This window comes from Engystomops pustulosus, chromosome 7 (assembly GCF_040894005.1).
Source record: "Engystomops pustulosus chromosome 7, aEngPut4.maternal, whole genome shotgun sequence".
Taxonomy (NCBI): Eukaryota; Metazoa; Chordata; class Amphibia; order Anura; family Leptodactylidae; genus Engystomops; species Engystomops pustulosus.
The window spans coordinates 13,205,004-13,225,185 of record NC_092417.1 but is presented as its reverse complement, the minus strand read 5'-3'; the positions used below and the strand labels follow the sequence as shown (position 1 = coordinate 13,225,185).

Genomic DNA, 20,182 nt, shown 5'->3' with positions numbered 1-20,182 from the left:
GTCCTGCAGACCTCGCTCCCCTCTAATATACAGTCCCATGTAAATAACATCTCCCCCTCCTGTCCTGCAGACCTCAATCCCCTCTAATATACAGTCCCATGTAAATAACACCACCCCCTCCTGTCCTGCAGACCTCAATCCCCTCTAATATACAGTCCCATGTAAATAACACCACCCCCTCCTGTCCTGCAGACCTCGCTCCCCTCTAATATACAGTCCCATGTAAATAACATCTCCCCCTCCTGTCCTGCAGACCTCGCTCCTCTCCAACATACAGTCCCATGTAAATAACATCTCCCCCTCCTGTCCTGCAGACCTCGCTCCTCTCCAACATACAGTCCCATGTAAATATCACCCCCTCCTGTCCTGCAGACCTCATTCCCCTCTAATATACAGTCCCATGTAAATAACATCTCCCCCTCCTGTCCTGTCAGACCTCGCTCCCCCCTAACATACAGTCCCATGTAAATAACACCCCCCTCCTGTCCTGCAGACCTCGCTCCCCTCTAACATACAGTCCTATGTAAATAACATCTCCCTCTCCTGTCCTGCAGACCTCTCTCCCCTCTAACATACAGTCCCATGTAAATAACACCCCCCCCTCCTGTCCTGCAGACCTCGCTCCCCTCTAACATACAGTCCTATGTAAATAACATCTCCCTCTCCTGTCCTGCAGACCTCGCTCCCCTCCAACATACAGTCCCATGTAAATAACACCCCCCCCTCCTGTCCTGCAGACCTCGCTCCCCTCTAACATACAGTCCTATGTAAATAACATCTCCCTCTCCTGTCCTGCAGACCTCTCTCCCCTCTAACATACAGTCCCATGTAAATAACATCCCTCCCTCCTGTCCTGCAGACCTCGCTCCCCTCTAACATACAGTCCTATGTAAATAACATCTCCCTCTCCTGTCCTGCAGACCTCGCTCCCCTCTCTCTCCTCCTATCCCTCAGTCACTTCCTGTGATCCTGGTATTTTGTGAGGCCCCGCCCCTTTGGTGACATCATCATTATCCTGGGATTGTTCCCTGACAGCACAGATCCCTGCGGCTCCTCAGGTGCGTCTCTCCTGTCTGTGTCACCCCCCGCCTGTCCGTTACCTCCCTCCATCAGGTGATGTCACCTCTGGGGATGTCCCTGCACTTCTTACCCCATTCTTTGTGTCTGTTTTGGACTCTGAGGCCCAAGAGTTTCATCGTGTCCCTCGAAGGATCTGACTTTTCTTTGTTTAATGATAATATTATTACGTGGTGGGAGGTGCGACTAAAAAAATAGTTTAGAGTTTTATTTTTTTTAACCCTTTCTGTAACTTTGTTTTTTAACTTTTGTGTTTTAACTCCATTCTGTTTGTTGGCGCGATGACAAAGATAGCAGATATTTTAGGTTTTTATCATGTTTTTTTAATTATTTTTTTCACTTTAAAAACACTTTAATAAAAAATTATTATTTTATTTTTCACTGCTTTCTAGGAGACTGAACTATTTTTTTCCCTTCTGGTTAACCCCTTCACTAAGGGTCAATAAAAAGTAATGGCCCAGATCTATTATTCTGGCTGCGCAAGTTTTCTGTCTGACTTTGCACTGAACAAAAAAATCTTTGGAGCTTGCCCATGTATTTATAAAGTGTCTGCGCCAGTTTTGTGTCGCGACTGCTCTGTGACCGACAAGACAGAAACAATAGGGCAGATTTACTTACCCGGTCCTGTCGCGATCCCGCGGCGCGTTGTCCGACGAGGATTCGGGTCCGGCGCCATTCATGAAGATCGTGCGCCCGAGTTCCTTCCTGTGTTGCTGCTGTGCCGAGGTCGGCCGGAGTTCACCTTCTTCTTCCCGGTGCATGTGAGTGCTTGATCTTGCGACACAAATCGTTTTTTAAATTCCGCGGTTTGTCCGAATCCGTCGGGTTGTCCTATGGCCACGCCCCCCATTTTCGTCGCATGCTATCCGGCGCTGATGCGACACAATCCGATCGCGTGCGCCAAAAACCCAGGGCAATTTTGCGCACAACGGGAAAATTCGGGAAACCCGACAAAAGTGTGCGATTCGGACACTTAGTAAATGAGCCCCAATATCATCTAAAGGCGCTGTTACTGCTTAGTCTGAGTTTGTGCCACATTTTATACAGCAACTCCACAGAATTGGAGCTGGGGCTCATTTACGAAGGGTCCAAATTTAGAAGGGTTTTTTGGCGCACGCGATCGGATTTTGGCTCATCGGCGCTGGCTTTCATGCGACAGAAATTGGGGGGGGGGAGGGCCGTCGAACGATTTGCCGGATTCGGACTAAGCGTGGGATTTAACATTAAAATTTGTGTCGCAAGACAATGCACTTACATGCACCGGGAAGATGAAGGTGAACTCCGGCGGACCTGAGCGGGAAGCGACACATGCAGGATATCGGGCGCAGGATCTACGTGGATCGCGGCACAGTGCTGGTTCCTCGGAGATCGCGACTCGGACAGGTAAGTAAATGTGCCCCCCCTCTATGTTAAGGCTGCACCTAAAAAATAGTTGGTGCACACTTCCCGAGCAGTGCACCTGATAATTGGAGACCGTGCGGCAATGTTCTATAATCTGCTGCACTCTGCACCATCGTGGGGTACACTGCACATAGTACGGACTGCACTAGTTTTGATAAATCTGAGCCACTTGTTGTAAAGGTATGTATGCAGAGAACATCCGGACTGAGTCCACTCCATACATGGCGGGTGTATTATTCAGAAGGCACCTGCCACTATCCCACCCATAGGGGCAGATTTACTTACCCGGTCCCGTCGAGATCCCGAGGCGCGCTGTCCGGCGAGGAATCAGGTCTGCCGTGATTCACTAAGCCCGTGCGCCCGAGTTCCTGCATCTGTCGCTGCTGCGCCGAGGTCCGCCGGAGTTCACCTGCTTCTTCTTCCTGGTGCATGTGAGTGCTTGATCTTGCGACACAATTCCTTTTTTAAATTCCGCGGTTTGTCTGAATCCGTCGGGTTCTCCCACGCCCCCCGATTTGTGTTGCATGCAAGCTGGCGCCGATGCGCCACAATCCGAGCGCATGCTCCAAAAACCCGGGGCAATTCGATGCAAAACGGAAATAATCGCGAAACCCGACGAAAGTGCGGCGTTCGGACACTTAGTAAATGAGCCCCAATGATGTCATCACATGGCGTCTGCCGACCTCTGCTGCACATAGCGACGGCTATGCTGACACTTGCTGACACTCTACTGACGTCATAACGTATGCGATAGACCGCGCGGGAACATGGAGTCAAAGCAATGATGGATAAAAGTGGACCAGCCGGAGGGGCTGCTGGCTATATGCCGGGTGGGGCAAGGGCTGCAGGCTGTATACTGGGGGGGCAGGGGCTGCAGGCTGTATACTGGGGGCAGGGACAGCAGGCTATATACTGGGGTTCAGGGGCTACAGGCTATATACTGTGGCTGGGAGAAATGGTAGTGAAGTCCTCTTCCCAATGGAGCAGATATCACCTGTAAGGTACCAGATGCCACTAATGTCTGTGTCACTGACTGATACCAGACGGCATCTTTATGTGTAGCATCAGTCATTAGTAATGTTGTCAGCATTTTCTGATCAGGGTGTGGGCACTTTTTAAAAATGTGTCTGTGCTGGGAATCAGGGGTAGGCTGCTAGGGGTGGGATTGGGGTGGCTGCTGTTTTATTTTTATTTTGGTGGCCTCACTTTTAGTTTTGCCCAGGGCCCCACTAAAACCGGCCCTGCTACTCACCGTATGGGTGATTCCCACCCCCAGCAACTCATCTGACTCCTCCTCCTCTAGTCCTGTTTTAGTCCTGTGATTTGAATAAAATTGTGGCCATTTTTACACCATAAAATAAAGTGTTCTGTGTATTTATGCGAGACATCGTGGGGAGATTCATTATGGCTTCTCCGTCCGGAGGTGGCACGGTCATCATTATTACAGTATCACCAGCAGTAGTACATGTGCCGGGGTCTGCGCTCTCTCTGTACATGTGCCGGGGTCTGCGCTCCCCTCTGTACATGTGCCGGGGTCTGCGCTCCTCTCTGTACATGTGCCGGGGTCTGCGCTCCCCTCTGTACATGTGCCGGGGTCTGCGCTCCCCTCTGTACATGTGCCGGGGTCTGCGCTCCCCTCTGTACATGTGCCGGGGTCTGCGCTCCCCTCTGTACATGTGCCGGGGTCTGCGCTCCCCTCTGTACATGTGCCGGGGTCTGCGCTCCCCTCTGTACATGTGCCGGGGTCTGCGCTTCCCTCTGTACATGTGCCGGGGTCTGCGCTCCCCTCTGTACATGTGCCGGGGTCTGCGCTCTCTCTGTACATGTGCCGGGGTCTGCGCTCTCTCTGTACATGTGCCGGGGTCTGCGCTCTCTCTGTACATGTGCCGGGGTCTGTGCTCCCCTCTGTACATGTGCCGGGGTCTGCGCTCCCTTCTGTACATGTGCCAGGGTCTGCGCTCCCTTCTGTACATGTGCCAGGGTCTGTGCTCCCCTCTGTACATGTGCCGGGGTCTGCGCTCCCCTCTGTACATGTGCCGGGGTCTGCGCTCCCTTCTGTACATGTGCCAGGGTCTGTGCTCCCCTCTGTACATGTGCCGGGGTCTGTGCTCCCCTCTGTACATGTGCCAGGGTCTGTGCTCCCCTCTGCACATGTGCCGGGGTCTGTGCTCCCCTCTGTACATGTGCCGGGGTCTGTGCTCCCCTCTGTACATGTGCCGGGGTCTGTGCTCCCCTCTGTACATGTGCCGGGGTCTGTGCTCCCCTCTGTACATGTGCCGGGGTCTGCGCTCCCCTCTGTACATGTGCCAGGGTCTGTGCTCCCCTCTGTACATGTGCCGGGGTCTGTGCTCTGCTCTGTGGAGAGTCTCAGAGTCTCTTTATAGCTTTGGCAGATGATCAGCTTCACTGACATGCAAGAAATTCTCTGTAAATCATAGTCCTTTATCTTACAGGGACAGAACTATGGAACCAAGAATGTACCGGAAGCCGTATCGGAAGACAGGATCCACTTCTGGTAGGGACCTTACCTTTATATTGCAGCTTTTCAATGATACATTTAATATCAATATTAAAGGGGGTTTTCTGGATTGTTGCCTAATCCTGAATGATCAGCTGATCCCGGTTACTTCCAGCATAAGCAGAGGATGTAGCTGGAAGCACAAGTTTTACTCTATGTAATTTATGTTAGATATGTGTCCGGGTTTTCTGCAGGTCGCAATATTAGAATGAGAAGATGCTGAATTCTGTAGTCTGAATGTTGTTCTATCGCATGGGTCTCTGCAAACTTCTTCAGAACCAGCTCTTCTCCAAGCTCTTCTCCTCTCACCTGGAAGCAGACTCTCTACTCTAATAAATCCCCCACGTGCGCTATTATGATTGCTGGTTAAATATTTTCTTACTAGCTCTCTCATCTGAGCTTTGCTTGCTATGTCTATTCTTCTGGTTTTTCAATATTTGGCTTACGTTCCTGACTATTCTTCTGTTCAATACGATTCTGTACTTTATAGCATTTTCTGGGATATTTTCCCATAACTGTTAGAAACACTGGAATTTATTTTTCTATTTATAGTCCCAAAAATTAAAATGGTTTCACCAGTCTATACAGGCGGTCCCCTACTTAAGAACACTCGACTTACATACGACCCATAGCTACAAACGAACCTCTGGATATTGGTAATTTATTGTACTTTAGTCCTAGGCTACAGTAAACAGATGAAACAGTTATCAAATGTGTCTGTAATGAAGCTTTAGTGTTAATATTGATTCTTATGACAACCCAACATTTTTAAAATCCAATTGTCACAGAGACCAAAAAAGTTCTGGCTGGGATTACAATGATAAAGTATACAGTTCCGACTTACATACAAACTCAACTTAAGAACAAACCTACAGACCCTATCTTGTATGTAACCCGGGGACTGCCTGTGTTCTGTTCTTCCAGCATAATGTCTGTGTGAAGCCTTGAGATCTCTTATCGAGATCTAATGGATGGATGTAACCCGACAACAGTACAAAGTTCTTCTTTGGCAGTAAATCTGGACTTCTGATCAGCATCCAGCATGGCTTTTTCATGCAAGATAATGAGATGTTCTGATCTGAAGAGGCCACGTGTTGCCAGAAGGTCAACGACAAAACCTCGAAATCTTAGACACAATGATGGTTTTGCTAGTTGACGCCAAGTGTGATGGCTGGCAACCATTAGCAAATAGATCGGTGTGTTTTAGTAGATCTAAATTTCTATCACTTGTCGATGTCCTCATGGGAACAGCATCTTAGAACATTGCAGACTACTTGGTTCAGAAGACTACTATCCAACATGTTATGACTTCCTTCTTTATGGTCTAAAATGTCAAAGGATCACCATACATAGGGTTGAGTTGTTGTTACGGCCATTGTTACTGGTGACCCAGATCAGTTGATCACAATACTAGGGTTGAAATAAAGAAATGCACCCCCCCCCCCTTTGTTAACACAGTTATCGTCCCCAAAGTGTCATGATGCCATCAGTGGTTACGTATATGTATATGGCCGCCATTAATATGGTAACAAGGTTCTGGGTTCCTCCTAGATAATGATATGCAGAAGTTTCACCAGCAGCTTTGTCAGTACGAACATCACGTCCTGAGGACGACGTATGAATATTTCCAGGAGGATCTGCTCTACATTGTGGAGAACCTGAGTCCTTACGCCCTTCTAAGTCATCTCAGTTCTAGAAAAGTCCCTAATCTTGAGGTGAGAGAATGTGATATGATGACAACCCTGTCTGTGGGGAAATGTTTGTATAGAATTGTGCCCTAGTAATGGGTAAAATTCTATAACAATATATGAGGCTTCTACAATGGCAAAACTTGATTGACAGCAAGTGTCAGGCTTTCTCCGACCCGCAAGACAATTTTGGGGCGTGTTGGGCTGGACGGGAGGGCAGGAAAGGGTGTGAAAAACTCTGCCATTGGTCTGAAGTTCAGAACTGAAGAAGTTTGCATCCATATTCACTAAGAGGCCTGAGCCTCAGATGCCACAGGTCTTGTTGAATGTTGCGCTCAGTTGTCCCTATAGTCAAATTCTCTTCTCTGATTGGACATTCCATTCCTTTGGGTTTCAGAGAAATAATTTGCTGGTTTCGGCCTTTTCCTTTCTTGTTCTAGAAATACAAAGATCTCCTAAATGACAGAAAACTATTTGCCCGGACCCTGGTGTCTGACATTTTTCAGCTTGGGAGAGACGCTGTGATAGGACTGTGGGATAGTCTCTATGTCTTACAAAAGGAGCAGCCGCTTCCTGCCTTATGCGCTGTACTGGAGGAGCTCTGCGCGGAAGGTAACGTCATGTATGGCGGTGTCTATCATGGAATTATTGGCTGTTGTTTAGTTTTCACAAGGAATAAGTTATTCTGAGAGTCTTAGTCAATATGTAATTTCTATAAGTTCCTGTATATCAACCTCCTTAGTCCTCAAAAAATATGGCTATTCATCATGAAAGATTTAACATGTATGCGTCTGTTCTCTTGTTTTTTTTCTGCCAAAAGTACTAATAATTTTGAACTAAAATATGTAATTATTTAGATTTTCTATGCATTCCAATGTGTTTCCATAGTGACAGACTACAATCCCACTATGTAGTCTGGTGCTACAGACAATTGTTATAACTGCCTTCTGTGGGACAGGGGAAGTGGAATAATACAGGATTGTAGGATGATGATACACACTGGGGGTCATTTACTAAGGGACCGATTCGCGGTTTCCCGACGTGTTACCCAAATATTTCCGATTTGCGCCGATTTTCCCTGTATTGCCCCGGGATTTTGGCGCACGCGATCGGATTGTGCCGCTTCGGCGCCGACATGCACTCGACGGAAATCGGGGGGCGTGGCCGAGCGAAAACCCGACGGATTCGGAAAAACCGCCGCATTTAAAACAATAAAAGTGTCGCTTGGGACGCGCTTACCTTCACTTGGTCCGGCTCGGTGAAGTTGAGTGCGTTCAGATGCTTTTCAGCGCAGCAGCGCCATCTGGTGGACGGCGGAGGAACTACCTTAGTAAATCCCGGCCGGACCCGAATCCACCGCAGAGAAGGCGCCGCTGGATCGCGAATGGGCCGGGTAAGTAAATCTGCCCCACTGGGTTTATTTCTACTAACAGATTGGGAAGTGTGTGTTAAAGAGGTTGTCCTATCAACAAGATATGTCATTAATTCCTGGTCCAGGTCCCACCTCTCCAGATCACCATCTCCTTAACCACTTCAATGTAATGGTGAAAAAAAATTATAAAAAACATAAAACAAGCAGTAGGATAAGTCCCTAGACTGGTGTGAGGTTATTGGTCTTCACCCCTACACCTTCATATTACATTCTGGATAATATTACGGATGACTTGGGTATATTACACACTTTTCTTTCTTTTCAGGTGAAACTCTGGCAGGGAAAATTTTACTGGATGAAGAGGGGCACTTACTTCACCCCGAACTAAAAGGTAGAAATCTTATAGTCTAAATAGAAAATCCCACTTGGTTGACCTAAATGACCTTAAAATCAAAATAACAATACAACATTATCCACCTTTAAAGGGGTTGTCCACCATTATAAAAGTGACTCTAATATACTCAGCTATATTATATTATACTTACCCTGTTAAACCTTTCTGGAAGGCTCTTGGAGCACCCGGCATGATACAGCTGGCTAACAGACTTCCTGAGTGGTTGTGCAATTGTCCTTTGCGCGCCCCTCCAAACACTAACAGGGTAGTAAAAAATAGGTGACCCTTGACACCCCTCCATTCCCAACTGAGGTGATGGCGTAAGTCGGGAAGTAATCACAATCCGTTGGTGCGTATGGAGTTGCAATTATTTCAAGGCCCGAAAATCTGCACTCTGGAATCAGTACGGAATGTTAAGTTGTCTTCGACTCAAGACCCTCTTCTAATAACTACAGTGAGGAACAGTTCAAAAAACCATTCCCAAGTCCATTTTACCCTGCACAATATCTGCACAATATGGAGAACTCATGGATTCCAGTGAGTGGCTCTGCAGGTTAAATAACACTTTGCTCACAAATTACAAGTTTGTCATGATCAACTTATCATGGAACCTATTAACCCTCCACCCCCATTCCTCCAAAAAAAAAAAAAGTCCATAATGGAGAAAACTGTTAATATGTGTAAGAATCACAAAATATTCATTGTCTCGAAAATCTCATGTGTCTGTTTTATTGTTATTCCTAGATATCCAGAGACATCACATGAATCATCTGAAGAACCAAACAGAAAAACTAGTAGAAAACAAACCTCCAAGTTGTGACCAGAGGGAGGAGAGTTTTCCACTATGTACACGTTATGTGACCCTCATCATTGTCTCCACTTATCACTTTAGGGAACGTTACGAGAATGAGCTCATAGAGACCGGGGCAAAACATGAGAAATTAGTTAAAAGAGCACAAAATGACTTACTACCCATTTCCCCCAACAAGATTTTCCGCTGGTGCCCCCAATCCAAGCTGGTACCACATATGGTGATAGTGGTCGGAGTGCCCGGGGTAGGGAAGACCACGCTGATGCAGAAGATTGTCTATGACTGGGTGAAGGGGGATCTCTATCAAAGATTCTCTTTTGTCTTCTTCTTCAAATTCCGGGAACTCAACCAATGGGATAAGGTTAGTCTGGAGACCCTGATCCTTCAGCATTACCCATATCTGTGGCAGCAGCTCGGGAACATCTTCCAGGATCCAGAGAAACTTCTCTTTATATTTGATGGATTAGATGAAAGCAATCACACAATGGATTTCACATCCCGTCACTTGTGCTCCGACCCTAAACAGCCGGAACGTTGTGGCCACATTGTGGTCAGTTTGGTGAGAAAGTCTCTTCTTAATGGATGTTCTGTTCTAATGACCAGTCGCCCGACCAGACTGGCATCAATGGATTGTAGGGTTTTCCATAGAATAATAGAAATTACAGGTTTTTTGGCAGAAGAACGACAGATTTACTTTGACAATTTCTTCCGTGACCCTGAACTGGCAGAAAAGGCTTTTACCTATGTGAGGCAGAATGACACATTGTACACGTTCTGTTACCTCCCGTCCTACTGCTGGATCATCTGTACAGTATTATCCAGGAGCTTCCAGACAACAAGTAGTGACCAGCAGGTCTCATTATTACCCAAAACTGTGACCCAGCTCTTTGCCATATTTGTGGCCAACATCCTGTCCAATCACAGCCTGGAGAAAAGTGGTGCCCAGAAGCTCCTGCAGTCCATCGGATGGATGGCAGAACATGGAGTCATGAATCACAGGATTATATTTGATGATCGGGATCTGGAATCTTTCCTTGTGGACAATAAGTCAAAGCTCTTATCAAGTTTCCTGATGGAATCGGAGGAACCTGTGTCCTATTCCTTCTTACATCTCACTGTCCAGGAATTCTTCTCTGCCTTTGTGCATTATGCCGATTATTCTCCTGAGAAGTTACAGGAATCACTAGAGAAAGCCAAATCCTATCCTGATGGACGAGGTGAGATGTTCCTCCGCTTCCTGTGTGGTCTATCACACGCCTCCACCAGGTCACTACTAACCGGATACCTGGACACACAGGCAGCTCAGGCCTCCAGAGAAGTCATCACTTGGCTTGAGAACTTTATTCTAGAAGAACAAAGGCTGGAGAAAAGTAAGGACAAGAAGCGCCATCTTCTCCGGACATTCTACTATCTGTTTGAATCCCAGAACAAGGATCTGGTGCTGAAATTATTACAGTCACATAGAGTATTTGACTTTTCTGAGGTTCGCCTGTCGGCTCTAGACTGTACGGTGTTGGCATTCATCATGGAAACCTGCACACATATAGAAGAACTCAATCTATCTAAATGTTCAATAGACAATGAAGGGTTGGAAAGAATTGTTCCAGGGCTGTATAACCTCCGAAGTCTGAGGTAAAATACTCAATATGGGGCTGGTCCCACATTTTCACATAGGACAATTTCCACTTTTTTGTTAAAACTTTCTACAAGTTTTTCGAGAGTGACTGTGGATAAAGGGTACGATTGTAATTTCTTTGATCTATCCTTTTGGCCACAAAAACACCACACCACAATCCCTCAACCCTTCCACTATAAACCCCACCACAATCCCTCAACCATTCCACTATAAACCCCACCACAATCCCTCAACCATTCCACTATAACCCACACCACAATTCTTCAACCATTCCACTATAAACCCCACCACAATCCCTCAACCATTCCACTATAAACCCCACCACAATCCCTCAACCATTCCACTATAAACCCCACCACAATCCCTCAACCATTCCACTATAAACCCCACCACAATCCCTCAACCATTCCACTATAAACCACAGGACAATCCCTCAACCATTCCACTATAAACCACAGGACAATCCCTCAACCATTCCACTATAAACCCCACCACAATCCCTCAACCATTCCACTATAAACCCCACCACAATCCCTCAAATATGCTTTTATTGACCACTCTGCATTTCCCCAACTGTGTACTTACTGGCCATGGAAACCTTGCCACACTCTGTTGTCCATCATTTTCCAGACTACTACTACTACACAGCCAGACATATCCCGTCCTGCCCATCATGCTCTATACTGTACTGCTGTGACTACTACTACACAGCCAGACACCCCCTGTCCTGTCTATCATGCTCTATACTGTACTGCTGTGACTACTACTACACAGCCAGACGCCCCTTGTCCTGTCTATCATGCTCTATACTGTACTGCTGTGACTACTACTACACAGCCAGACACCACCTGTTCTGTCCATCATGCTCTATACTGTACTGCTGTGACTACTACTACACAGCCAGACATGTCCTGTTCTGTACATCATGCTCTATACTGTACTGCTGTGACTACTACTACACAGCCAGACACGTCTTGTCCTGTCCATCATGCTCTATACCGTACTGCTGTTATAACTACTACTACACAGCCAGACATCTCCTGTCCTTTCCGTCATGCTCTATACTGTACTGTACACTGTGCTCCAAACTAATTTTTACCATCCCCCCACAAATTTACCCATCTTATGATGTGGCCCCTCAATATATTACAATAGATACTATAGGCCATGAATAAATAATAATGCACACCTAATAAGTCAAATTATAAGATGACTTTCCAAAAATTCCATAGTTTATGGTGTTAGATTAGATAAACTGCTGACTGCACCTAGAGAGACAAATCTCCTGAGCAGCTATATCTAACTTTATGGTATGTGATACTGTCTGCTGATATTTCAATAAAATATAATTTTCTTACAGTTTGGCTGATAATAATCTACGAGACACATCCTGTATCCATCTGGCATCAGTAATAAGGAATAACCCCTCCTTAAAGAGACTTGACCTGCTTAAGAACGCTCTGTCTGGTCCTCTTCTCAGTAACCTGATGGAGGCGCTGTCCAGTCCGGCCTGCAGGATAGAGGAATTACAGTGAGTATAAGATGTGTACCGGGGGAGACATTACAGGGAGTATAAGAGATGTATACAGGAGGAGACATTACAGTGAGTATAAGAGATGTTTACAGGAGGAGACATTACAGGGAGTATAAGAGATGTGTACAGGAGGAGACATTACAGTAAGTATAAGAGATGTGTACAGGAGGAGACATTACAGTAAGTATAAGAGATGTGTACAGGAGGAGACATTACAGTGAGTATAAGAGATGTTTACAGGAGGAGACATTACAGGGAGTATTAGAGATGTGTACAGGAGGAGACATTACAGTGAGTATAAGAGATGTGTACAGGAGGAGACATTACAGTGAGTATAAGAGATGTGTACATGGGGAGACATTACAGTGAGTATAAGAGATGTATAGGAGGAGACATTACAGTGAGTATAAGAGATGTGTACAGGAGGAGACATTACAGGGAGTATTAGAGATGTGTACAGGAGGAGACATTACAGGGAGTATTAGAGATGTGTACAGGAGAATAAATTACAGTGAGTATAAGAGATGTATAGGAGGAGACATTACAGTGAGTATAAGAGATGTGTACAGGAGGAGACATTACAGTGAGTATAAGAGATGTGTACATGGGGAGACATTACAGTGAATATAAGATATGTATAGGAGGAGACATTACAGGGAGTATTAGAGATGTGTACATGAGAAGACATTACAGTGAGTATAAGAGATGTGTACATGGGGAGACATTACAGTGAGTATAAGAGATGTACAGGAGGAGACATTACTGTGAGTATAAGAGATCCGCACAGGAGGAGACATTACAGTGAGTATAAGAGATGTGTAATGTGCAGGGGTTTAATAATTAGATTTAGGGATTTTACAATTAACAGCTTTGATATTAATTTTTTCTGGATGCATAGAAAATGTGCATTCATTCACATCTTGTCTTCATTTTCTTACAGTTTGAGTTCCAATAATCTACCAGACACATTCTGCATCCAGCTGGCATCTGTATTAAGGAATAATCAGTCTCTTGTGTCTCTTAACCTGTCTGACAACAGTCTTTGTGGTCCTCACCTCAGTGACCTTATGGAGGCATTGTCCAGTCCAGCCTGTAGGATAGAGGAATTACAGTAAGTATAATAGATATGTACAGAAGTGACATTGTTATCGGTACAAGAGGAGACATTACTAGGAGTATGAGAGATGTGTACAGGAGGAGGCATTACTGTGAGTATAAGAGTTATGTACAGAAGAATACATTACTGGGAGTATAAGAGATGTGTAGATGAGGAGACATTATAATCAGTATTAGAGATGTGTACAGGAGGAGACATTGCAGGTAGTATGAAAGATGTATAGAAGGGAAGATTACAGTGAGTATAAGAGATGTACAGGGAGAGACATTACAGTGAGTATAAGAGATGTGTACAGGAGAAGACATTACTTTGAGTATAAGAGATGTGTACAGGAGGAGACATTAAAGTGAGTATAAGAGATGTGTACAGGAGGAGACATTACAGGGAGTGTAAGAGATGTATAGGAGGAGACATTACAGCAAGAATAAGAGATGTGTACAGGGAGATTACAGTGAGTATAAGAGATGTGTACAGGAGGAGACATTATAGGGAGTATAAGAGATGTATAGGAGGAGACATTACAGCGAGAATAAGAAATGTGTACAGGGAGATTACAGTGAGTATAAGAGATGTGTACAGGAGAAGACCTTACAGTGAGTATAAGAGATGTGTACAGGAGTGAGTATAAGAGATGTGTACAGGAGAAAACGTTATTGTGAGTATAAGAGATGTGTACAGGAGGAGACATTACAGCGAGAATAAGAAATGTGTACAGGGAGATTACAGTGAGTATAAGAGATGTGTACAGGAGAAGACCTTACAGTGAGTATAAAAGATGTGTACAGGAGTGAGTATAAGAGATGTGTACAGGAGAAAACGTTATTGTCAGTATAAGAGATGTGTACAGGAGGAGACATTACAGTGAGTATAAGAGATGTGTACAGGAGGAGACCTTACTGTGCGGATTAAAGATCTGCACATGTAGTAATAAAATTAGAATCCAGGTGGTCTGTCAGGGCTAAATAGGACTTCTAGCTACTGCTGCCAGGGTATGTGGGTAGAAGAGATGAGTGAGCACTAAAATGCTCGAGTGCTCGTTACTCGAGTCGAACTTTTTCCGATGCTCGAGTGCTCGTTTAGAATAACGAACCCCATTGAAGAAACAGCAGGGGCAGCATGCATGGATGCCTCTGAGGCTGCTTAATCGCACCATTATGCCAAAATTATGGGCAACAGCATGGCGATGACAGAGTGACCAAGTGAGGCGAGATAGCATCTAAAACACCCAATAATAATAGAACAAAACGTGCAGAAGAAATCAGACAGCAACCACAGAAGATGATTGATATGGCTAGTTTCTAACCTACACTGACAGCACACAAAAGGATTTTGTGCTGTGACTGAATGTGTCACTTTAACTTTTGAAAAACGCTACTGTAGCCTTAACAAGGGCTGTTGGGTTCTTGTAGACTCACTCCTGCCTAACAGCAATCTACTAGAACACCGTAACACTATCCCTGACAAGCAGCAGCTCTCTCCCTAACAGCATCCAGACAGAGAATGATCCGTGCAGCGCGGCCAGTGGCAATTATATTCCAGGATCACCTGATCAGGCCAGCCAACCACTGCTATCGACGTGTAAGGGTACCACGTCATGCTGGGTGTACTGCAGAGTCTCCTGGCTTGTGATTGGCTCTGTTTCTGGCCGCCAAAAATCTAAACGCCGCGAGATGCCATTGTCCGAGCAACGAGCAGTTGCGAGTACGCTAATGCTCGAACGAATATGCTCGCTCATCTCTAGTGGGTAGTCCTATCCAAGTACAACTGTATAATTTCTAAGGGACATTATATTCATACTGGTACGTTTTTTCAACAACATACAATTGCAAGAATGTAGGCAGATTAATTCAAATAAATGAGAATGCCCAGATGAGAACAGTCATTGAACAGTACTTCAATTGCCTTCACTAATTTCATATTGTCATATATGTCAACCCCAAGACAATGTTAGTAATGTAATAGTATTTCTCACAGCAGCGTAAAGAACTTGATAGACAGGGCAGGAGATCTCTGGCTGCGTAGTAGTAGTCACAGCAGTACAGTATAGAGCATGACGGAAAGGACAGGAGATGTCTGGCTGTGTAGTAGTAGTTATAACAGCAGTACGGTATAGAGCATGATGGACAGGACAGGAGGTGTCTGGCTGTGTAGTAGTAGTCACAGCAGTACAGTATAGAGCATGATGGACAGGACAGTAGATGTCTGGCTGTGCAGTAGTAGTCACAGCAGTACAGTATAGAGCATGATGGACAGAACAGGGGGTGTCTGGCCATGTAGTAGTAGTTACAGCAGTACAGTATAGAGCATGATGGACAGGACAGGAGGTGTCTGGCTGTGTAGTAGTAGTCACAGCAGTACGGTATAGAGCATGATGGACAGGACAGGAGGTGTCTGGCTGTGTAGTAGTAGTCACAGCAGTACAGTATAGGGCATGATGGGCAGGACGGGATATGTCTGGCTGTGTAGTAGTAGTCACAGCAGTACAGTATAGAGCATCATGGACAGGACATGGGGTGTCTGGCTGTGTAGTAGTAGTCACAGCAGTACGGTATAGAGCATGATGGGCAGGACGGGATATGTCTGGCTGTGTATTAGTAGTCACAGCAGTGCAGTATAGAGCATGATGGACAGGACAGGAGGTGTCTGGCTGTGTAGTAGTAGTCACAGCAGTACAGTATAGAGCATGATAGGCAGGACGGGATATGTCTGGCTGTGTAGTAGTAGTCACAGCAGTACAGTATAGAGCATCATGGACAGGACATGGGGTGTCTGGCCGTGTAGTAGTAGTTACAGCAGTACGGTATAGAGCATGATGGACAGGACAGGAGGTGTCTGGCTGTGTAGTAGTAGTCACAGCAGTACAGTATAGAGCAGTGATGGCTAACCTATCCTATGGCACTGGTGCCAGAGGTGGCACTCAGAGCCCTTTCTGTGGGCACCCGGGCCATCACCAGAGATGACTCCAGGTATCTTCCTGCAGTCCCAGACAGCCCAGGACTTGCTGTGCACAGAGGTATTTTAAAGTGACAGCTGTACCTGGGACTATTTTCTGCTTTATAGGTGTCCTCAGGGGCTGGTATCAATGAAAGCCGTGACAGAGAAGGGAGTATAAATCACAAATAGAATTTCTGTGTTGGTACTTTGCGATAAATAAGAGGGTCTTTGTTGTAGTTTGGGCACTCGGTCTCTAAAAGGTTCGCCATCACTGGTATAGAGCATGATGGAAAGGACAGGAGATGTCTGGCTGTGTAGTAGTAGTTATAACAGCAGTACGGTATAGAACATGATGGACAGGACAGGCGATGTCTGGCTGTGTATTAGTAGTCACAGCAGTACAGTATAGAGCATGATGGACAGGACATGAGATGTCTGGCTGTGTATTAGTAGTCACAGCAGTACAGTATAGAGCATGATGGACAGTGCAGGCGATGTCTGGCTGTGTATTAGTAGTCACAGCAGTACAGTATAGAGCATGATGGACCGTGCAGGCGATGTCTGGCTGTGTATTAGTAGTCACAGCAGTGCAGTATAGAGCATGATGGACAGGACATGAGATGTCTGGCTGTGTATTAGTAGTCACAGCAGTGCAGTACAGAACATGGCTGACACGGCAGGAGATGTTGTTTGAGTATGAAACAACATAAAGACTTCTCCTGCTGCAGATTTTTCCACCACAAATGGCTCCTTGAATCTCCACAATGTGCGGCAAAAGATACCACAGTGGTACAGTACATGGATATGCCCCACACTCTGCTCCAGTGTAATATTTATCCCCCCCCCCCCACCAGATATCAAATATAAAGCTCACTTTGTGGCCCTCAATATATTACAATACATACTATAGCTACTGAATAAATAATACTGTACACCTAATAAATTAACCTCTATGTGCTTTAGGACATACTATTATGTCCTGGTGCTGCAGGAAGTATATGGAGAGAGGTCACAGACTGAGCTCTCTCCATACACATTCTACAGCTGATACATATAATACAGCTGACTCCCGTCTGTTACGACCGTTTTCAGTGCTAAAGGAGCTGATGAGCACTACCATCTTTAATGATCTCGAATAGCCTACCTATCATCAGTAAAATTGCTATATACTGCAATACAGTAATATTGCAGTATATAGCATGAACAATCAGACTCTGCAGGGTTAAAGTATTCTAGTGGGTCTGAAAAAATAATATATATATAAATATATGTATACAAATTGGAAAAAGTGAGCAGCACTCCAAAGGTAGAATTCAAAAGTTGGTGCTCTTTATTGAGGCAAGTGGCAACGTTTCGGTGTTGGACACCTTTTTCAAGCTTTCAAAAAGGTGTCCAAAACCGAAACGTTGCCACTTGCCTCAATAAAGATCACCAACTTTTGAATTCTACCTTTGGAGTGCTGCTCGCGTTTTCCATTTTGTATCTGTGTAAGGACCAAGCCAGGACCTTTGCATGCATTGCACCCCCCCCCCCCCCATTAGGGGTTCCATATATAAACAGAAGAGCAAAAATGAAAAATGGCTGAATCCTGTAGGGGCTGAATTATATGGTGTGCCTTCCAAAAATTACATAATATATGGTGGTACATTAGATAAATCTGCTGACTGCACCTAGAGAAACGAATCTCCTGAGGCGCTATATATAACCTCATAGTACTTTTGATATATTAATTAAATCTCATGCTCTTACTCTTAGGACCAGAAACATCCTGCTTCCATCTTGCCTCAGTAGTGAGGAATAACTAGTCCCTTAAGAGACTTGACCTGTCTAAGAATGGTCTGTCTGGTCCTCTCCTCAGTGCCTGAAGGGAGGTACTGTCCAGTCCAGCCTGCAGGATAGAGGAATTACAGTGAGTATAAGAGATGTGTAATAAGAGAAAGTGGATTTATCATATAGGTGCAGGCATTCATAGCAATTTTTACACAAGAGGCAATTAGTAATGAGATTTAACAAACAACTTTTATCTTAATCTTTTCTGGATGCATAGTTTACATCTCCTTTTTTTTCTTACAGTTTGTGTGCCAATAATCTACCAGACATGTCCTGCATCCAGCTGGCATCTGTATTAAAGAATAACCAGTCACTTAAATCCCTTAACCTGTCTCACAACAGTCTTTGTGGTCCTCAACTCAGTGACCTGATGGAAGCATTGTCCAGTCCAGCCTGCAGGATAGAAGAATTACAGTGAGTATAAGAGATGTGTACCGGAGGAGACATTACTGTGAGTATGAGAGATGTACAGGGGGAGACATTACAGTATGTATAAGAGATGTGTACAGGAGGAGACATTACTGTGAGTATAAGAGATGTGTACAGGAGGAGACATTACAGGGGTTGATGCGTTTCAGCACCTCAAATGGACCCAGATAGCGAGGACCAAGCTTGTAGCTGGGAACCTTCAACCGGACGTATCTAGAAGACAGACACACCTTATCACCTGAAGGGAGGGTTGGACTTGATGCGGCATGGTACCACCAGGTCTCTCCACAGGCACAACTTTGTCCGTATCATGGACAGGCAGGAGGTCAGGACAGGCAGCAAGGGGTCAGAGTCAGGGACGTAGCAGAAGGTCAGGACAGGCAGCAAGGGGTCAGAGTCAGGGACGTAGGAGAAGGTGAGGACAGGCAGCACAGGAGTAAAGTCAGGAACGGAATCGAGGTCACAACGGGCAATCACAATAAACACAGAGGACATAGGGAATAATCTTTCTTTAAGGCACAAGGCATGAAGATCCGGCGGGGCATAAGGGAAGAGGCTGGCTATTTATTAAGTACCAGGTGGCGCACGTGCGCCCTAGGAGGCGGTGAGAGGTAAGTGAGGCTGCAGGCTGCACTGAGGGGCACACGGAGGCACACGGGTGTGCCTGCGACTCAAGACCTGAGACACCCATGACATGCACTTTTTTTTTGGTGCACCTCTTAAATACCTGTGCATGCAGTGTGCACCTAAAAGAAAGTGCAAAGTCCGCCGGACAACTGGTGCACGGCCTTTAGTAAATGTGCCCCAATTTGTTTGCACCTCAAAATATATCTTCATTTTTTTACCATCATTAAGACTGATGTGATCTGTGATGCATTTTTGCGGGATGCATTTGCCGTGCCTTTTAAAATGCAATGAAAATGGATTGTATAAATATGGCCTAAGAATGTACAGGTAATATTTTCATGTCACAGTAGGTGGGCCCTGAGGATCCATTTCACTGGTGGGCCCTGGGCCCCCCAATCGGACTCTGGTGACCACCCCCTAATATCTAAAAGAATTCATATAGGTACAATTGACTCTCTGTGAAATAATAAATCGCTGTAGTGGAGAGATCACGGGACAGATGGTGAAGGGGGAGCCCGTGGTGTTGGCGGCAACAGCCAGGGATCACATGTAGACATCTTGAATAAAAACTCAGTCTATTTAATGGCACACAGTCCAACTAAGCAGCAGGTAACAGGCTGTAAACATTTCTTTCTGTAGACTCCCACAAGCAATGGTTGGCTGTGGATTCATCATATAGAGATGTACCTCAGCACTGGTCCAGTGGTTAGGGACTGGCTCATAGGAACCAGGAAGGATTCTGTCGCTTGTGCAGAAATCTGAATGCAGTCTCTGCTGTATTGGCACGCGGAGATCCAGGTGTCTCATTAAAGAG

The 20,182-nt window shown here is 45.5% G+C and overlaps 1 protein-coding gene across 4 annotated transcripts in view; it reads left to right on the top strand.

The window, feature by feature from the left end:
• The first annotated feature begins 984 nt into the window (after positions 1–984).
• The window catches only part of LOC140069299 (NACHT, LRR and PYD domains-containing protein 3-like), a 76,947-nt gene continuing 57,749 nt past the window's right edge, over positions 985–20,182 (top strand). For all 4 annotated transcript variants that reach the window (XR_011848772.1, XM_072114831.1, XM_072114834.1 and 1 more), the window contains exons 1-9: positions 985–1,058; positions 4,932–4,993; positions 6,548–6,711; positions 7,125–7,296; positions 8,382–8,447; positions 9,195–10,893; positions 12,258–12,428; positions 13,372–13,542; positions 18,556–18,726. Coding sequence is in view for 3 of the 4 variants with exons in the window: in XM_072114831.1 (XP_071970932.1) it covers positions 4,942–4,993; positions 6,548–6,711; positions 7,125–7,296; positions 8,382–8,447; positions 9,195–10,893; positions 12,258–12,428; positions 13,372–13,542; positions 18,556–18,726 (2,666 nt within the window). In the remaining variant the exon portion in view is untranslated. The remainder of the gene's footprint in view (positions 1,059–4,931; positions 4,994–6,547; positions 6,712–7,124; positions 7,297–8,381; positions 8,448–9,194; positions 10,894–12,257; positions 12,429–13,371; positions 13,543–18,555; positions 18,727–20,182) is intronic.